Source organism: Prosopis cineraria, unplaced genomic scaffold (genome assembly GCF_029017545.1).
Source record: "Prosopis cineraria cultivar Desert tree isolate PC_DT_omini unplaced genomic scaffold, ASM2901754v1 PC2, whole genome shotgun sequence".
NCBI classification, from domain to species: domain Eukaryota; kingdom Viridiplantae; phylum Streptophyta; class Magnoliopsida; order Fabales; family Fabaceae; genus Prosopis; species Prosopis cineraria.
This window is the reverse complement of record NW_026555333.1, coordinates 2,083,416-2,100,606: the sequence shown is the minus strand read 5'-3', so window position 1 is coordinate 2,100,606 and position 17,191 is coordinate 2,083,416. Positions and strand designations below refer to the sequence as shown.

Genomic DNA, 17,191 nt, shown 5'->3' with positions numbered 1-17,191 from the left:
TTGAATTTGATTAACAAGACTAATATAGTATTAATTCCTAAAGTTGAGAATGCTAAGAAAGTAGGACAGTTTAAACCAATTAGTTTATGTAATTTTATGTATAAAATTGTATCTAAAATTCTGGCTAATAAGATACGTGAGGTGCTGGCAAGAATAATTTCTCATAATCAAAGAGCTTTTGTCTTTGAGAGGCTGATTTAGGATAATTTGATAATTGCATATGAGGCTTTTTATTACTTGAAGCATAGAAAAATAGGTAAGAAAGTAGCGATGGTAGTGAAAATTGATCTTAATAAAGCCTATGATAGATTGGAATGGTACTTTATTGAGGAAGTTATGAGGAATATGGGTTTTAGGAAAAAATAGATTGAATGGATTGTGGAATGTGTGGAGTCTGTGAGCTTGAATTTAATGGTGGCGAGGAAGAACATTGTTGAAATTAACATGAGAAGGGGTGTGAAGCAATGAGACCTCTTATCTCCTTACCTATTCATCATTGCTGTGGATGTGCTGTCAAAAATGATTTAGTGGTGTGTTAATTTTGGTAAGCTGAAGGGAATTAATTTGGCCAGAAACTGTCTTGTTTTATTGCATTATCTATTTGCAGATGATGCTTTATTTTTTCTCAATGCTTTAAAGAAGAATTGCAGTGTTTTGAAGAGCATTATGGATGCTTATTGTAGAGCATCGGGTCAAGCAATTAACTTGGATAAGTCTTGTATTTTTTTCTCCAGCAATGTAAGTGAGGTTTAAAGGATGATGTTTTTGGTGCATTGGATATTAAATCAACTGAGGACCCTGGTATGTATCTAGGACTTCCTATGGTTTGGGGGAGGTCAAAATCTGAAGCTTTGGCTTTTGTTAAAGGGGAGATGAGTCAGAAACTGCGGAATTGGAAACAAAAGTTTTTGTCTTTTGCAAGAAGGGAAGTCATGGTTAAGGTTGTAGCTAATGCAATACCAGTGTATCCTATGGCTTGCCTTAAGTTTTTAAAGAAGGTGTGTGCTAAGTTGGAGAGCATGGTCTCAAACTTTTGGTGGGAACAGAAGGGGCAAGAAGGTAGAGTACATTAGAAGGCATGAAAAATGCTTCGTAATCCTAAAGTTGAGGGTAGGATAGGATTTAGAAATTTTGAGTTTTTTAACAAAGCATTATTAGCAAAAACTTCTTAGAGATTGCTGCAGAATCTGGATGATTATTGGTGTCAGATATTAAAGGGTCTTTACTTTCCTAAAAAAGACTTTATGCCGGCTAAGAAGGAAAGTTTGGCATCATGGGGATGGTCAAGCATTCTTGAGGGAAGAGATTTTTTGAAACATGAATTGTGTTGGAAAATCTCTTTTGGTTTAAAGGTTAAAGTTTTTGAGGATAAGTAGATTCCTACAGCTATTGATCATGGTTTAAAACATAGGGATTTGCTTGATGATATCAAAAACATCAGAGTTTGTGAAATTATAAAAGATGGTAGATGGGATCTGGGGTGTATTGATAGTTGGGTGAGTTTAGAAGAGATAGAATTGATTAAGAAGGTTAGAATCCCATCTGTAGAAGGTGAGGATAGATATGTATGGCTGGAAAGTAGAGATGGAGAATATTTTGTCAAGGATGGTTATAAAGTTGCAATGGAAGAACTCAGAGTCAATGTCGTGAGTAAACCTGGTAAATCTCATAGGCCTTCAAAGATTTTATGGAATGGGATTTGCAAGATTAAAATGCAACCTAAAGTGGCTCATTTCTTGTGGAGGGCTGCCAGTAGTGCATTAGCGATGAAGGAAGCTTTATACAAGAGGAAGTGTGCTAGCAATCCTGAATGTGTCATTTGTAGGAAATAACTTAAGACCATTAAGCATATGCTCTTTTTGTGCCTGTGGGTAAAGAAATGTTGGTATGGTTCTCCTCTGTCTTTGAAATTTAGAAAATGAATTTTGTTAAGTTTTGATAGATGGCTAGAGGATTGGTTGTTGACTCATGTTGTGGATGACTTTTCAGTCTCTTTTTTTGTTGTATTCTGTTGGTCAGTTTGGAAGACAAGATGTAGTTATATTTTTGAGAATGTTGAGATCAATGTTGCATTGTGGGGTAATACGTCAAGGTAGAAGAGTGTGAAGCATGTTGATGTGGTGGAGGAGAGATCTGTGGTTTGGCATTTACCTAAGAAGAATTATGTGAAGATTAATGTTGATGGAGCATTTTGTGCCAGAAATCAGAAGGCAGCTATTGGAATTATTGGTAGAGACTGGAAAGGTTAATTCTTGAGTGGCATTGGGAAGCTTGTGCAAGTGGATTCTGCATTCATGTCTGAATGTTTAGCATTACTTGAGGCTCTATAGATTAAAGATTTGTTTGGTGGGGGAAATGTCATTATGAAACTGATTGTCAGGTTTTGTATAAAACGATTAAAGCTTTGGAGGTTAAAGGTTGTGAATGGAGGTGTACTGATTTTTCTACATCAGTGTCTTAAGTTGTGCAGGTTTGATGATAAATGTTCTCTTGCCTTGGTGTCTCGAAAGGGAAATAATATTGTGGACTGGATTGCAGCTAATATCATGAGTAAGATGGTACTGCAAGGGTGGATTGATCAGCCACCATCCTCTTTGGTTTTAGTTTTGGTTGAAGACTTGTGTAATAGCAATTATGATGTGGAAATGAAGAAAGGAATTGGCTAATGGGTTTGTTTTTGTGTTTGGATTGGTTTAGTGTTTTGTTGCTTTATTTTGTTTTCTTTGTAGCTTGTATGGTAGTTTTATTGCTTTGGTTTTTTTCTTTAGTTTGTACTCTTGGTTGTTTTGTTTTTTCTTTATTGGTGTTTAATGTTTGTATTTTGCTTTTGATGATTATAAAATGGTCTTCTTTTGCTAAAAAAAAAAAGCATCTTAATCCTAAAACATAGAAGGAAGCCAAACTTTGATGGAAGAATTAGCCTTTTATGAATTGTCATTGCGTAAAAGGAAATAAATGGGCTAACTGAAGCTTAAGTTTTGCCAAGGGATGCTTTCTTACGTATTTGATTTATGATGTTAGGTTTTATATGTATAAAATATTAGCACTAGACATAGCTTTATGCATATAAGAAGCTATAGAATAGAGTCGAGGGGAGCGCATGTGCATAAGAAAATGATAGAAGGGAAAAGGGTTCGATCTTCAATAGGATTGAGGAAAAAATGTCACCCAAAAAAGGTGCCATCACCATATTTGAAGGATGTAGACGATGGAGAAGAGGTGCATAGAGAATAATAAGAATTGAGTTAAATGGACCCGCTGAGGGTCTTTAACTTCCCATGATGGTTTTATGTACTAATTAATACTCCCTCTATATATATATAAATATAAAATTATATCATATGATTTAAGAAAGTTAGTTAATCATAATAATTATATTTAAAAATAAAAAAATAAATTAAAATACCCTATGTTAATTAACATAAATATGTATTAATTATTTTTTATTAATGTAAATCATAAGAGGTAATTTAGAAAATGTGTAATAAATTTTTATTAAAATAGGTAATTTTACTTATATAAAAAATAAATATGAAATGATAGTTTCTCTTATAAATAAAAAATTTAAAACAAAGGGAGTATATTGACTTATTATTAAAAGAAGATTGTGTGCATTCTAGAAGCCAAAAAAGATGTCCTAAAAAGAGGGGGGGGGTTTTCTTACTTTCTCTCATTTGCTTTCCTCCCCTTCTATTATCTTTTCATGATAAATTTAAATCGTTTAAATTAAATTCATATTTTTAAAAATTATTAAATTTAATTTAATGATTCAAATTTGTAGTGATCCCCCATCTACTCTCTCCTCTCCTGCAAAAGAGAAAATCTAAATCCCAAAAAGAGAGGGAGATGATGGGATTAGAGGTTTCTTTCTATTAATAGAATGATAAAATTACCTTTCATGCATGTTTATGCATTTAATCAATAAAATATCAAAATTTTATTTCACTTGACGAGTAATCCCATACAGTGCATGTTTTGTTAAATTTAACGATTAGTTTAATTGTAAAAGGTTAAAGATGAAATTGTTCGTTAATTTTAAATATAAGGGGAATTATATATAACTTTCCTAGACTTGAGGAGGGTTACGCGTGCACCAACATAACATAATATAACCAAGAAGAAGGAGAAAGACGGTATGAAAAGGTGAGGTATGAAAAGGTGAAGCAAACACATGAGAAATAGATGATAGGATTGATTTTGCGAGGTTGTAGGCAACTGTTAGGATCAATTTAGATTAATTTAACAGTGCATACGATGCAGAGTAATACTACTAATTTTGGTAGGAGAGGTTCAAATTCCCCATTTTGATTTTGTTGTTTTAAAGAAAAATGAACACGTGACACTAAACAAGTGTTTGGACTAACTACATAATGGAATGCTTTTGATTATGCATGATTTTTTTTTTTGCCTAATCTAATTATTAGAGGGAAGAAGAGGTTAAACTAGGTCAAGTCTTTCTTAAATAGGCCCATAACAAATGTTTAAGGCTTGAATTTATATATAGGTTTGTCTTTTAGGCTCGGGCTTAAACATATTATAAGTTAGATCAAGTTTAAAATTTTTTTAAAGGTTTACTTATTAAGTATAAGCATTTAAAAAAGTTTTAGAAATAAGCTTTGACGAGCTTTTATTAGATTTCAAACCTACTTAAATTATTAATAAGTTTCAATAATTTAGCCAAAAAAATAAATTAAAATATAATCACATGAATTAAATGTATATATAAATTAAATATATATATATATATATATTAAATAAAAAGTTATAAACAGGACAGGCCTTGATATAATAGGCTAGTCCTATTTAGTGAAAATGAGCTTGTTTAGTTATGCAGGCGTAGCTAAATATGTCAGGTTTTGGCTTATTTCTACCTCCGCGGGTTACCTCCGCGGATTATGCACCAACAAGACTATAATACACTCGTGTTTGTGGATTAAATATACGCTGTTTTGCTGATTAAAGGTTCAGTGCCTCCCCTCACTGGCCCAATGTAAAGAGTCGATGTTGCTGCTGCATTTTTGGTTTGTTATTGGTCCGAACCTGAAACCAAAAACTTGAAACGGCGTCGTTTTCCGGAAGTAAGATTGAAGGAGAACAAAAACTGCCCAACCTACCGAGGACCAACCTGGGTGGCTCAGCTCTTCCAACTGAAGGACGCCAGCAAGATTTGCCGAAACCATCTTCCCGGAGGGGTTTTGCAAATTTCCCCCCCTGCCCTGAAACTCCCCAGGTGATTGCTTTTTCTCTACCTTCCCCAAATCTTAGGTTTCACTGTTTCTCTATGTTTTCAAATCACCCTTTTGCTTTGATTCCTACCGATCATTCTCGTCATAAATTTCAGATGCTGCTTGGTTACTAGAGAGCGCCTACTCAAAAATTAATCTTTAATTCAAACGGGGAAACGGGCTTAATGGCCTGCCGGGACTGTGAGGCGACCTTAAATGTGAGGAGGCCTCACTTCTACGAGCTTTATTCCTCTACATCGAGCTCCGAGAGACTGGTATGTCAAGTCCTTTTCTCCCTTTCAACATTTTATTTTTGTTTCCGAATGCGTTTTTTTTCCCCAAAATCTTTTTTATCATCCATGCGGCCGTTATGATGTTGAAATGTTGATATATTTTCAAGTGAGCAATTGCGCTCGAGTTTGAATGTCCAATCTGAATAACGCGAATAGTGTGTGAGTTTGAATGTCCTTCAGTTGAGAATGGATACAGTACTCTTGTCATATGTTTATTGTTGTTATATGATGTTTAACCTCAGTTTTAATCTCCCCAATATTATGGCAGGGATTTATCATTTTGTCATCAAGTTTTCTTAGACTTTTGGTTAATCTCCCCAACATGACTGAAATGTATCCAAATATTGCGTATTGCTATCTTTGTTGTCACTCCTTACAAGGAGCTCGTTTCATTGTAAAGGTGTAATATATCGTACATATGTTTTCTGTCCATACCATAACAGTGACAGACTGAACTGCACTGTGCCATGGACAAATATTTTTAATTTCCTGTAAGGAAGTTTTTTTCTTTTAGAAAATGAAGCTTTGAAACTAAATGCTTTGGGATTTCTCCACCTAAAAATAAATGCTTTAAGATTTGTACTGGGTTGACTATCGGAATTCATGGCACCTTAAATTTTCCTACATAATCATTTTGTGAGCCATTTCTGGTCGTCTATTTTTGAAGTGCCTTCTAAGGGTTTGAGGGACGCCTGAAAGTTGAAATTGTTGTCTAATGTATAATTTGGCCATGGACTTGTCTTTCTTGGTTGCCAATGTATCTAGATTGTATGCATCTTGGAATTCTAGCAGTAATAAAAAAAGCAATCTCTGTTGGTGCAGAAAATTCCGGATGGATTCAGCCATTACATGGAAGGCAGGACGTCTGGTTTAGTCTCACTGACAGGTCCTAGCGGAAATACTTGGCATGTTCAATTGGTTAAGGAGGGGAATGATCTTTTCCTCCATCATGGATGGCCGACATTTTTGGAAGATCACACTATAGAAGTTGGTGACCTTTTGGTTTTCAGATTTGAGGGTCATTTAAGCTTCACTGTGCTAGTTTTTGACCAAAGAGCATGTGAGAAAGAAGCAGCATTTATATCTGAATGCAGTCAATATGCATGTGACCTCAACCATTTTAATGCACATAAAAGAAGTAGGGAGGAGAACTGCTCTTTGAATTTTGTTGCTGAAGGTTTGCTGAAGAAATTGAAAGGGAGTACCTTTGAGAACCAGCAACTCAAGACGGATATAGGTAATAAAGATTTATCCTTGCTTGAGTGGGTAAAACCGATTAATATGTTCAGAGAAAAAGGAGAATCCTCCAAAGAAGATGCACAACTTAGATGCCCAACTAGTGATGTTGCTGTGCCTTCTCAAATGGAATATAACAACGAATGTGAAGGTAAAACTGTTAATTTAATCAATCACATTGAGTCTCACAAACAAGGTCAGTATAATTATTTGTATGTCAGAATTAAGTCTTGACATAAACACGCACAGTAAGCAAACCTTAAGTCAGAAATGCATAATTATTGATCCTGAATACCATGCGTAGCATATACCTATTTATTGCTCAAGTTGGATCATGAGGAAAAGTAATCCTAAATCTTAATATGCTGATTTATTTAATTGTTATATTCAATACAGAGGCTGCTATGCAGATTGGAAGTGGGAAAGAAGATGATCAATATATGCATAGTAGAGTCTGTCTGTCAAAATTGTCATCATACGATGAGAAAAGAGTAGCTCAATTGTTTACTTCCTCTTACCCGTATTTTGTGAGAATCATGAAAAGCTTCAATATCAGTGGTTCATATACTCTGGTGTGTTATTCCCCTTGTGATTCTTATTTTACTTTCTATATAATTTTATTTTATTAGGTAGTAGCTGCCTTCTGTTATAAATCACTTTTACAGTTTGATCACACCTTCCCTGCAGAAGGTCATTTTGCTTGAAAATATGCTTGTTATCATCCCCATCCCTCTATCAATATCCATTGACATTCCGACACAATTTTTGAATTTGATATATGAATTTGAGTGGTATAATACAGAATATTCCGTATCAATTTTCAATGGCACATCTTCCAAACTGCAAGATAAAGATCATCCTTCATAATATAAAAGGGGAGCGTTGGACTGTTAATTCTGTGCCAACAACAAGAGTACACACGAGTCACACTCTCTGTGGTGGATGGATGGCTTTTGTTCGTGACAATAACATTAAGGTTGGAGATATCTGCATTTTTGAACTTGTGCATGAGTGTGAATTACGTGTCCGCATTGTTGGAATAGGAAGGGATGGTATAGACTGTCACGTTGGGAAAGTAGCTTTTAGTAGGCCTCTTACAGGGCATTCCATCAATTCCCATAGAACTTCTCAGTATATGCCAATCAAGGCCAAAGTCAATCCAAAATGCAATGGAAATGTTGATCTATTTGATAAAAAGCGGTCAAGGATGGGTCAAGATGCTGTTTTGTCTGTGGATGCAAAGAAACCTGGCAGAGTGTCGAAGACTTCTAGGAAGACAGGGATTTGCCCAGTGTCAAAAGCTGCTCATAGTAAGTTGGGTGAGGTTTCTATCTATTTCTTAACTAGGCTATACAATCAAATTTTAATTCAATATGAATTGATTGCACAACCTTTCTGCTTGGCCAAAGAAGGGAAATTATTTTATTAATTCAAATTGGAATCTTTGCAACTGATAATTCCTGAAAGAATATGAATGTTGAATATCTTTTTTTTTTTTTTTGGTTTTATATACAAATGTTGAACATCTTTAATCTATAAAAGCACGTGTTATCCAAATTGTGACCTATTTCATATGTCTATTTGTAAACAAAACAGTTGTTCAGAGAAGGCATCGAACTGACGATGAGCTAAGCTCACAGGCTAAAGCTGGTTTGCGAATGCTGTTTGCACTTGATGAACAAAGAGTAGCTCAAGCCTTCACTTCCTCATTTCCTAGTTTTGTAAAAGTCATGAAAAAATTCAATGTCAGCGGATCATACACTTTGGTGAGTCATTAGAAATTATTTAGTATTTATAGCCACAACTTTTTCTATTAACTTGTATTTCCTAGCTCCAATTCTAATCCATTGTATTTTTTTTCCACATTGTAGAAAATCCCTTATCAATTCTCTGCAGCGTATCTCCCATCCTACAAAACAGAAGTTGTGCTTCGTAATTTAAGAGGTGACTGTTGGACTGTCAACTCTGTGCCAGACACAAAAGGCAGAGCAGTGCACACCTTTTGCGGGGGGTGGATGGCCTTTGTCCGTGATAATGACATCAATTTTGGAGACACGTGCATTTTTGAACTTGTTGCTCAGTATGAAATGCAAGTTTATATTTCTGGGATTGGCAAGGAAGGGCTTGACCATCAGAATAGGGAACCAAAATCTAATAGATTAGCTATAGTTCCATCTACCAGCGAGCACCCTTGCGTGTGAGACGGATGAATCAATCTTCAGTGGACATGTTTTTTATGCTTTTAATCGATCCATGAATGACCCCCTTCCCCCAACCCGCAAAGCGCAAAACACTTTCCCTTTCAAACAGAAAAAGGGACAGCAAAATAGAGTCCAGGTCCTAAGTCGGTATCACGTTGGTCGTCACCTATTGCCAGGAGACTCATGATATATTAGTACCGGGTAAATTATGAAGGCTGGCCTCTTTCGATATTTGACGTTGTTAGATGCGTTCATCCATGGTCAGTCTAATTAAGAAAATAGGCCCGTGGGGGGGGGGGTGTTAGTCTAATTATTGCCTTGTAAATTTGTAATGGCAACCATAATGGTGGAACCTATTGGAATGTTCATCGTCATTCTAGACGAGGTATCTATGGATGAGGTAGGTTATTAAACCTTTTGTAGCTATTTTTGGTCAAAAAAAAAAAAAACCTTTTGTAGCTATTCGGGCACGTAGCCTGAGAAATGAAGAAGGTTGTTTAGTAGCTGGCTAATAAAGGATTAATCAATCTTTCACAGGGAGTTTGACCAGATTATTTTGCCATAGGGACCTGGAAAGAGCTTCAAAGGGTTGGCTGGCTGTCAGAACTAGGCTAATTTGATGGACTCATGCATTTTACTATTTTTTTGTTAGAATTTGTATGTACATATTATTCAGTTTTAATCTTATATCTCCACATCTTTTAAAATTATGACTCCCACCAGACCCATCGGATCAATTGGTTTTTTGTTTAACATTTTAGTATTAATTTTTTTTGTTGTTATTATTTCTGTATTCATCGATGTCTGACATGACGTGGTTGTCTGTCAGCACTTTGTTTTGTTCATACAGCCTTAAATTTATCTATGAACAAGGGTGATTGTAAAAGTTGCGTTATTGAATTAACGTGAAATCTAACATGATACATGGATTGGAGTCTGCAATTTCAGTTTAGCTACTTATTGGAAGGGACTAATGGCTAATGCGACGCCTAACTGCTATCCGTTTGTTTCCAAATCTTCTTCAGGAAGTAGGAGTTACTATCAAAAGATTTAGAGCATGTTTGCACAAGGTCCAAGCTAAGGTTTGGATATCTAACACTTAGTTTGGGTCATTCAAAAATACATCATGATGTTTGGATATCAAAAACTTTAATGTTATGTCTAGATATACATAAATTTGGATTTGAGTCAAATTTATTGTTTGAATAATTAAAAATATATGGATTTGAATTTGGGTCAAATTCAAATTCAAGTTCTTCCTTAATCTCTTTGTAATTTAAAATTTTTTTTAAATCCTTATTATTGACTCAAGTTTTTTTGTAATATGATCCAAATGCATGAAGGTTTAATCCACTTGCCAATAGTAATTGGATCGAACCATCAAAGTTAATGGAAACAAATTGCCAATCGAAATGGGACGGTCGACTTTTACTGAGATTGGACTGATGACAACGAGGAGCCCGGACGGTCGACTTTCAATAAGACCGGACCAACGACGACGATGAGAACCAGATGGCTAACTTCTACAAGGACTGAACAAACAACGACCATAGAGATTGGACAGCCAACTTCTGCGAAGATCAAATCTAAGGTGATGACGAGGACCAAAAGTCTAATTTTCACTTGGCAAGGACTAGACTATCGCCTTCTATAGCTATTCCTTCAGTTTGGTTGTTGTTGCTATCACCATTGATCCAGTCTGGTGTCAATGGAAGTCGGCAGTCCGATCCTTGTCACCATTAGTCAATTCGATCCAGGTGGAAGTTAGCCTTTCGGTCCCCGTCATCGACGTCGGTCTTGTCCCGATAGAAGTCGACCGTTCGGACCCTTTCAATTTAATCTCAGTGAAAGTTGGCCGTTCGGTCCTTGTCATCAGCGTCGGTCCTGTCGTGGTGGAAGTCAGTTGTCGGGTCCCTGTCGTCGTTGTTGGTCCTGTCCCAGTGGAAGTTAGTCGTCCAGTCCCTATCGTCGTCATCGATCCTGTCCTGGTGGAAGTCGTTTGTCCGGTTCCCATTATCACTGTCGATCCAGTTCTAATGGAAGTTGGATATCCTGTCCTTGTCGTTGTGATGGTCCAATCCCACCTTAATTGTCATTGGTGCTATAGTCCTAGTTGGCTTTATTTGTCTAATCTCATTGAAAGTTGGCCATTTAAATTGTCAAATTTAACTAATCTTTCAAGTTTCTTTTAAATTTAAATATAAAATTTAAAATTTAAAATTTTACTTTAAATCTAAACAAAAGATTTTCATATTGTAATTTGAAATTTTTTATATTATTCAAACAAAGAATTTATAATTTATGAATTTCAAATGTAAGATTTTAAATATGAGATTTTAAATTCAAATTCTCAACTTAAATTTACCTATCCAAACACAACTTAAAAGAACTTCTAGTCCAGAAATCAATTTAAATTGGAGCTTAAGGGGGAAAAAGAGCTTTTAATTTTGGGAGAATGACAGATAAATTTTTTTGAAATAAAAAAAATAACAATTTGGTCATATGAAATGTGATAATGATAATAAGGTTCCTAATGAACTTCTTTGAGATTGAATTTTTGTGTAAAATTATTTTAGCACCTTTTTATAATTTAGAAAGTTGTAATTTTCTAAGCCGTTTTAATGATTGGTGAAACTAAATTTATAAATATTTATACCAAACTTATAAATGATATAAAATTAGTTGGATTTTGCTAATAGAAAGTTGTGATTTTTTAAATCATTTTAGTTATTAATGAAACTAAACTTGTAAAACTTATGCCAAATTTGTTAACCAATTAAAATTACTTAAACTTTGCTAATTGAAGAAAATTGTTGATAGGCAGTTGCAATTTCCTAAATCGTTTTAGTCATTAGTGAAACTAAACTTGCACATACTTATATCAAACTTGTAAACCACATAAACTTAGTTGTGGAGGGGTACTAAAGTAATTTTACATAAAAATTTAATCTCAAATAAGTCCTTTGGGATCTCACTATTATTATCACATTTCAAGAGACTAAATTATTAATTTCTTATTTTAGAGTGATTTATATGTCATTCTCTCTTTAGCTTTTTGGTCATATATTATTATCAATTTGTTAAAAAAGTTTAGAACTAATATTTTGTAATTGATTAATTATTTTATATTTTTATAATTTATAAATAATACTTAATTACACACACACTCTCTCACTATTTTTGAATTGGAATTTAAAGTTCAATATCTTTTCTTAAAAAGATCAAATTAGACAAAAATATTTATCATAAATTTATGTCCTTTTTAGTCATTATATATTTAAACTTGCTTTTAAATTTTATCTTCCAAACAACCTTCAATTTATCAAACTTTAAATTATTGTAATTTTAATTTTGCAATCAAATACTCCCTTAGGATTACAATATTAAACATCTTCTAAAGACCTTATATGATTCAAAGTATATGACATTAAATAACTTTTATATTTATTTTTTTAACAATATTCCTACTTTATTTATTACTTTTTTTTTAAAAAAAATCATGCATTAGAATTTTAATTACTATTATCAATGTTCTTATATAGGGTATTTTATAAGTGTATAAATGAAAAGATGTGAATATTTTTAAAAATTTAAGATTTTAACTAATGTTTTTTATAAGAGAAATACTTAAATAAAATAGATGCATCACATCATTTATAATCTGTCTAATTAAAATACTTCAAATAATCTAAATAGAATCTCGTGTGACATTTTTTTAAATGATTTTATACTTATAACATAATGTAGATCTAATTTCTTGCCTTTTTTCTCTATTATCATTAATATCAAAATTAATTTATATTTAATACAATCAAAATGTTATATTTTTATTGAATAGATCAAAAATGATATGGTGCACCTAACTTATCTAAGAATTTCTCTTGTTCATAAATTGTGAATTAGTTAACTATAATTTATATTATGGTTCAGAGGAAGTACATCATAAATTTATCTTATATTTCTTTCGTCTCAAATTATAAGACAACTTTAAAAAAAATTTATTATTCTAAAATATAAGATAATTCTAAAAAATAATATTTTATTAATTATATTTTTTAATATTACTCTTCAGGTAAAGAGATAATTGAAATTATATTGTAGTATAATGATTAATTGTATAAAGGTATTTTTAAAAATTTATAATTTTATTTTGAAAAAATAAATTTATAAACTGTTATTATTACATTTTATTTATACACATAATTTTATTTTAAATTATTTTATAACATGAGGTGAAGAAATTATTAAGTACATAAAGAACATGTAGGATATGAGATAGGCACAAGAGTGTCTTATAAAAAGTTTAAGATGGGGCAACATTTGGAAAGAATGATAATACAGTCTTAAAAGTTGAATTAATAACTATTAAATTTTGAACAAATTTTTTTCTAAAATAAATTATAAATAATAATTTAAATAATTATAAATAAGAATTCGAATGATAAACTAATTGTAATATTCAAAATTTAAATATTATATTTAAAAATTGAAACTTTTAAATTTATAATTATTTAATCATTCATTTTTTCATTTGATTTCTTTTCCCCAACATTTAACGTATTTTAAGACTGTTTAGCGTATCTATTTTGGAACTTATCTCTCTCATTGTCCCTCTTGTTTTTTCGAAGATAATTAGATATCGAAATCCTTAATCAAATAAAACCCATGAAACGGTCGGAAATATAACGATGCACTTAATAAAAGCTTGGTATTCTTACTTCAATTGTTTTTTTTAACACGAGAGAAAACCAGAACAGAAACAAAACAGACCCCGGTGATTTTTTGCTCAGGCAGTATATTTCTGGAGCTCGCGCGCTGCTTCGACTCTCGACGCCCACCCTTGCCCTGCGCGATCTGCGTCAGTTGATTTAGTTGAAATGGGGGAAAATTGTCAAAGCTGTAGATCATGGGTGGACGACATTTACTGGACCCGTTTCCAATTCGTCCATTTTGCCCTCTTTCTTCCCAAAGGCTTTGATCTACAACTTGTAAGTCTCTCTTCCTCTTCCTCCTTTCTTCTCTGTCGCCGATCACTGGTCACATAATTGGTCGACGAACTCGATGACACAGATTTCATGGCATGTAAGCCGCAGTCTGCAATTTCCGTACACGCTCTCCCTTCTTTGTTTTGTTCTCATCCTGCTACCTTGCAAGGGTTCCGATATTACCTTCTTTTTAATTTGGCGCCCTTTATTCCTCGCGTTTGTTTGCTGTATGTTTTTATAGTACTTCATTTACCAATTTATTATTTAAAATTACGAACTTGTTATCTCTTAAGTCCTACTTCTGCGTGAAGAGACCAGTTTCTCTACCTTTGTCGGTTCATTTTTATAATCCCAATGCTTGTAATATATCACTATAGACTTAAATGAGGGGGAAGCGAAGAGGAGTTCTAAGAGATACAATAGCGTGGAAAAAGAAACGACTGAATGGGGAGAAAGCAAATGGAGATATGTGGTTTTGTTTTGGTCCTAGTACTACAATCACTGGCAATACTCGTAAAATGTCTAGCGGGCGCTTTTCTGATAATTGCTTCAGTTCCTTGAAAAACTTAATGGTATCTTCAGATTTGATACAATCACGATTTGGTGGCACTTGTAATCAGAAGTATGTTCTGTAAATATTTCTCTACAGCATGTTGTATCTGACTCTTAAATATGTGAATTAAATTTTGTTGACTAAAAACTGCAGGCACTGCCCAAAAATTTTTCCGATAATTTAAGAAAGAATTTGCCAGATTATGTGACTCTCAAAGGTCCTGGTCGCGATGAGTGGAGTGTTGGACTGACAACCAGAAATGATACCCTGCACTTCACGCATGGCTGGCAACAATTTGTAAAAGATCATTGCTTGGAAGAGAATGATCTGCTGGTCTTCAAGTACAATAATGAATCGCAGTTTGATGTTCTGATATTTGGCCGAGGGAGCTTCTGTGAGAAGGCTGATGCTTATTTTGTAAGGAAATGTGGGCATACAAAAAAGAGAATCAGAGATAACCATCCGGAAGAAGTCAATTTCCCTTCTAATATTCGCTCTGGACATGCTTCACCGGAGAAGTTTGTGCATGGTGAGAGTATTGGGGTACCGGCAGTTGTCCCCTCTGAAATTAGTAGCGAAGAGGCCTTTGATGCTGGTGTGGAATTTGCCTCCCCTGTGACAGCAATTCCAATGGTTGGAACGGAAGTCCAAACTAAGCAGAGAGGAGGACCCAGAGGATCTAAAGCCCGTGGAGGCAGAGCTAACTTGATATCTGGTAATAATTTTACTTAAAATGGCACAGGGCCTAAACCTTATTGCTGCCCTTCTATCTTTTGTTTTTGCCCCCCTTGTTTTTGCTTTAAAAAAAACCTATAACATGTTCTCATGGAGGAGAAATGAATTTATTGAAGAGAAGAGGAATATAAAAAGCCAAGAACAAGTAATCTTCCCAAAACAAAGAAATACAAATTACAAACTCCATATCAGTTAAAAAAGGGGGGGGGGGGGAATTCAGTTCTAGAGAGTCTTTCAATCCCCTTGCACATCCAAAAAGGCCATTTAGTGAAACCCTCATAAAAGCCAAGAAAATAACTCTCTCTCAAATGAGATGTGACGGAAGAAAGTAGACAACTGCTCTTTCTATTTAGTCAAAAGTCAAAATAACAGATAAATAGAAGCATTCCTCCCCTCCTCTTGAGAAATACATTTCAATTCTATTGGAATCAATATTTGATGCAAAATCTTACTTTGGTCCTGATGATGCTGGTTAATGAATATGATTAGATGCTGAACCTTCATCTGCGGGCAGAAATAAGACGAATGAAATACTATATATTTCAAGCAGAAGGCCCGTCACTGAAGATGAGAAAACGAGTGCCCTCCAATTGGCTCAGGCAGCTTGTACTGACCATGGTTTCTACATAATCATGCGTCCCACACATGTATACAAGAGATTCTATGCGGTAATTTGTTGCTTAATAACCTTAATTTCCTTCTTAGGGTATTCTACAGCCTTGTTTGCCTGATTTCGTGGCATTGTATTCAAAGTGTTTGATGTTGATCTGAGCATTATAAACTGCATTTTTGTTTGTTGCTGCATACCAGTCAATCCCGAGCAAGTGGTTAGCGGAACATCTATCTCCTCACTCAGAAGATGTAATATTGCGCTCGGGAGGCAATGAATGGCTTGCCAAATACAGCTATGAACATGGCCGTCGAACTGGTGGTCTGACTGGTGGGTGGAAACAGTTCGCTTTGGACAATAACCTTGAAGAATTTGATGTTTGTGTGTTTGAACTAGTTGGTCAAAAGAAGCCATTGATCATGGATGTGACAGTATTCAGAGTTGTTGAGGAGTGCTCTCCTCTGGATAAAGTGGAGTCTGGAGGAAAACGAGGCCGAAATGGCATCCAGTCATAGAAATGCGGGGGATGCGCGCTTTGTGTATTGTAGGGTTGTAAGATAAATGGTAATCGTTTCTTCTTCTCCCCGCGCCCCCCCCCCCTTTTTAATGGTGATCTTTCGCCCGCGGATCATGTTCAAGTTTTTTATGTATGGCTGGGAATTGGGATGGACTAGTTTTATGTTTGTATGGTTGAGAGGTTTCAATTCCTTCGAAAGTGTCATCACTCTGGGGCTGCCTACTCCCGCTGAGAAGTGCTTTGGTAAGATGGTGAAGTCCCGCTGAGAATCGCTTTGGTAAGATGGTGAAGTCATTACTCATCAATTACCGCCGGTGAGATTTTCCAGATTGCTGCCCTCATGAATGAATTCGAATTTGACTCACAATTCCTAAGGTTTAGAGAATTAAAGAAGAAACCGGAATGACATGGTGGAGACTGCGACATTCCTTCAAGTTAGGTTTGAACGTAAATGGAATAAAATAATACTGGAAAAATTATGGGGTTCTCTCTCTCTTCATTTAGGCGGTGTTCTTATTGGTTCTTGTGTGATCTTTGTGCTCTCGCTTCTGGTTACTGGATTGTTCTTCCTGTGGCGTTGGGTTTCTTTCAAAATGTTTTTACCAAGCTGTAGCCTCTCAGTCAAGTTGTTGTCTCTAACACTCTGTTTTATCATGTTCATGGTAGTCGTAAGCATTAGGGCATTTGGCTTCTTCAAGGTTTTACTGCGTCGGTGGCTGCCTGGACAGAACAACCTATCTGTAAGAGTCTATTGAAGACGTCTAATATTTGGGTTCGTGTTCTAGGTTCACCATAGGAATATTATTCCAAGTCTACTACAAAATTTATTGGTGATA

General features: G+C 34.6%; 2 protein-coding genes across 5 annotated transcripts; both read left to right on the top strand.

Annotated features, from left to right (window-relative positions):
• The first annotated feature begins 5,067 nt into the window (after positions 1–5,067).
• Positions 5,068–9,000, top strand: LOC129303869 (B3 domain-containing protein Os01g0723500-like). 3 transcript variants are annotated; one of them, XM_054943418.1, is made up of 7 exons: positions 5,068–5,230; positions 5,342–5,500; positions 6,341–6,905; positions 7,151–7,326; positions 7,557–8,064; positions 8,351–8,520; positions 8,626–9,000. In XM_054943418.1, the coding sequence occupies exons 2-7, from the start codon at positions 5,411–5,413 to the stop codon at positions 8,953–8,955; spliced, it is 1,839 nt and encodes a 612-aa protein (XP_054799393.1). In that variant the 5' UTR covers positions 5,068–5,230; positions 5,342–5,410; the 3' UTR covers positions 8,956–9,000. The 3 variants fall into 3 exon arrangements, with proteins under 3 accessions (XP_054799393.1, XP_054799394.1, XP_054799392.1); XM_054943419.1 differs by having other exon boundaries at positions 5,076–5,230; positions 6,341–6,755; positions 7,557–8,073; XM_054943417.1 differs by having other exon boundaries at positions 5,078–5,230; positions 7,557–8,073.
• A 4,684-nt stretch (positions 9,001–13,684) lies between these two features.
• LOC129301699 (B3 domain-containing protein REM16-like) lies at positions 13,685–16,961 on the top strand. Of its 2 annotated transcripts, none has more exons than XM_054940297.1 (4): positions 13,685–13,943; positions 14,647–15,208; positions 15,718–15,896; positions 16,039–16,961. In XM_054940297.1, exons 1-4 carry the CDS (start codon positions 13,833–13,835, stop codon positions 16,351–16,353), a joined length of 1,167 nt encoding a protein of 388 aa, XP_054796272.1. In that variant the 5' UTR covers positions 13,685–13,832; the 3' UTR covers positions 16,354–16,961. The 2 variants fall into 2 exon arrangements, with proteins under 2 accessions (XP_054796272.1, XP_054796273.1); XM_054940298.1 differs by having other exon boundaries at positions 13,929–14,037.
• Positions 16,962–17,191: the final 230 nt, after the last annotated feature.

Bases quoted from the DNA above. Each gene is read 5' to 3' on its own strand.
- LOC129303869 (XM_054943417.1), top strand. From the start codon at position 5,411: ATGGCCTGCCGGGACTGTGAGGCGACCTTAAATGTGAGGAGGCCTCAC. The intron at 5,501-6,340 runs GTATGTCAAGTC...CTGTTGGTGCAG, and splicing joins CATCGAGCTCCGAGAGACTG to AAAATTCCGGATGGATTCAG. The intron at 8,521-8,625 runs GTGAGTCATTAG...TCCACATTGTAG, and splicing joins TCAGCGGATCATACACTTTG to AAAATCCCTTATCAATTCTC.
- LOC129301699 (XM_054940297.1), top strand. From the start codon at position 13,833: ATGGGGGAAAATTGTCAAAGCTGTAGATCATGGGTGGACGACATTTAC. The intron at 15,209-15,717 runs GTAATAATTTTA...GAATATGATTAG, and splicing joins CAGAGCTAACTTGATATCTG to ATGCTGAACCTTCATCTGCG. The intron at 15,897-16,038 runs GTAATTTGTTGC...GCTGCATACCAG, and splicing joins TATACAAGAGATTCTATGCG to TCAATCCCGAGCAAGTGGTT.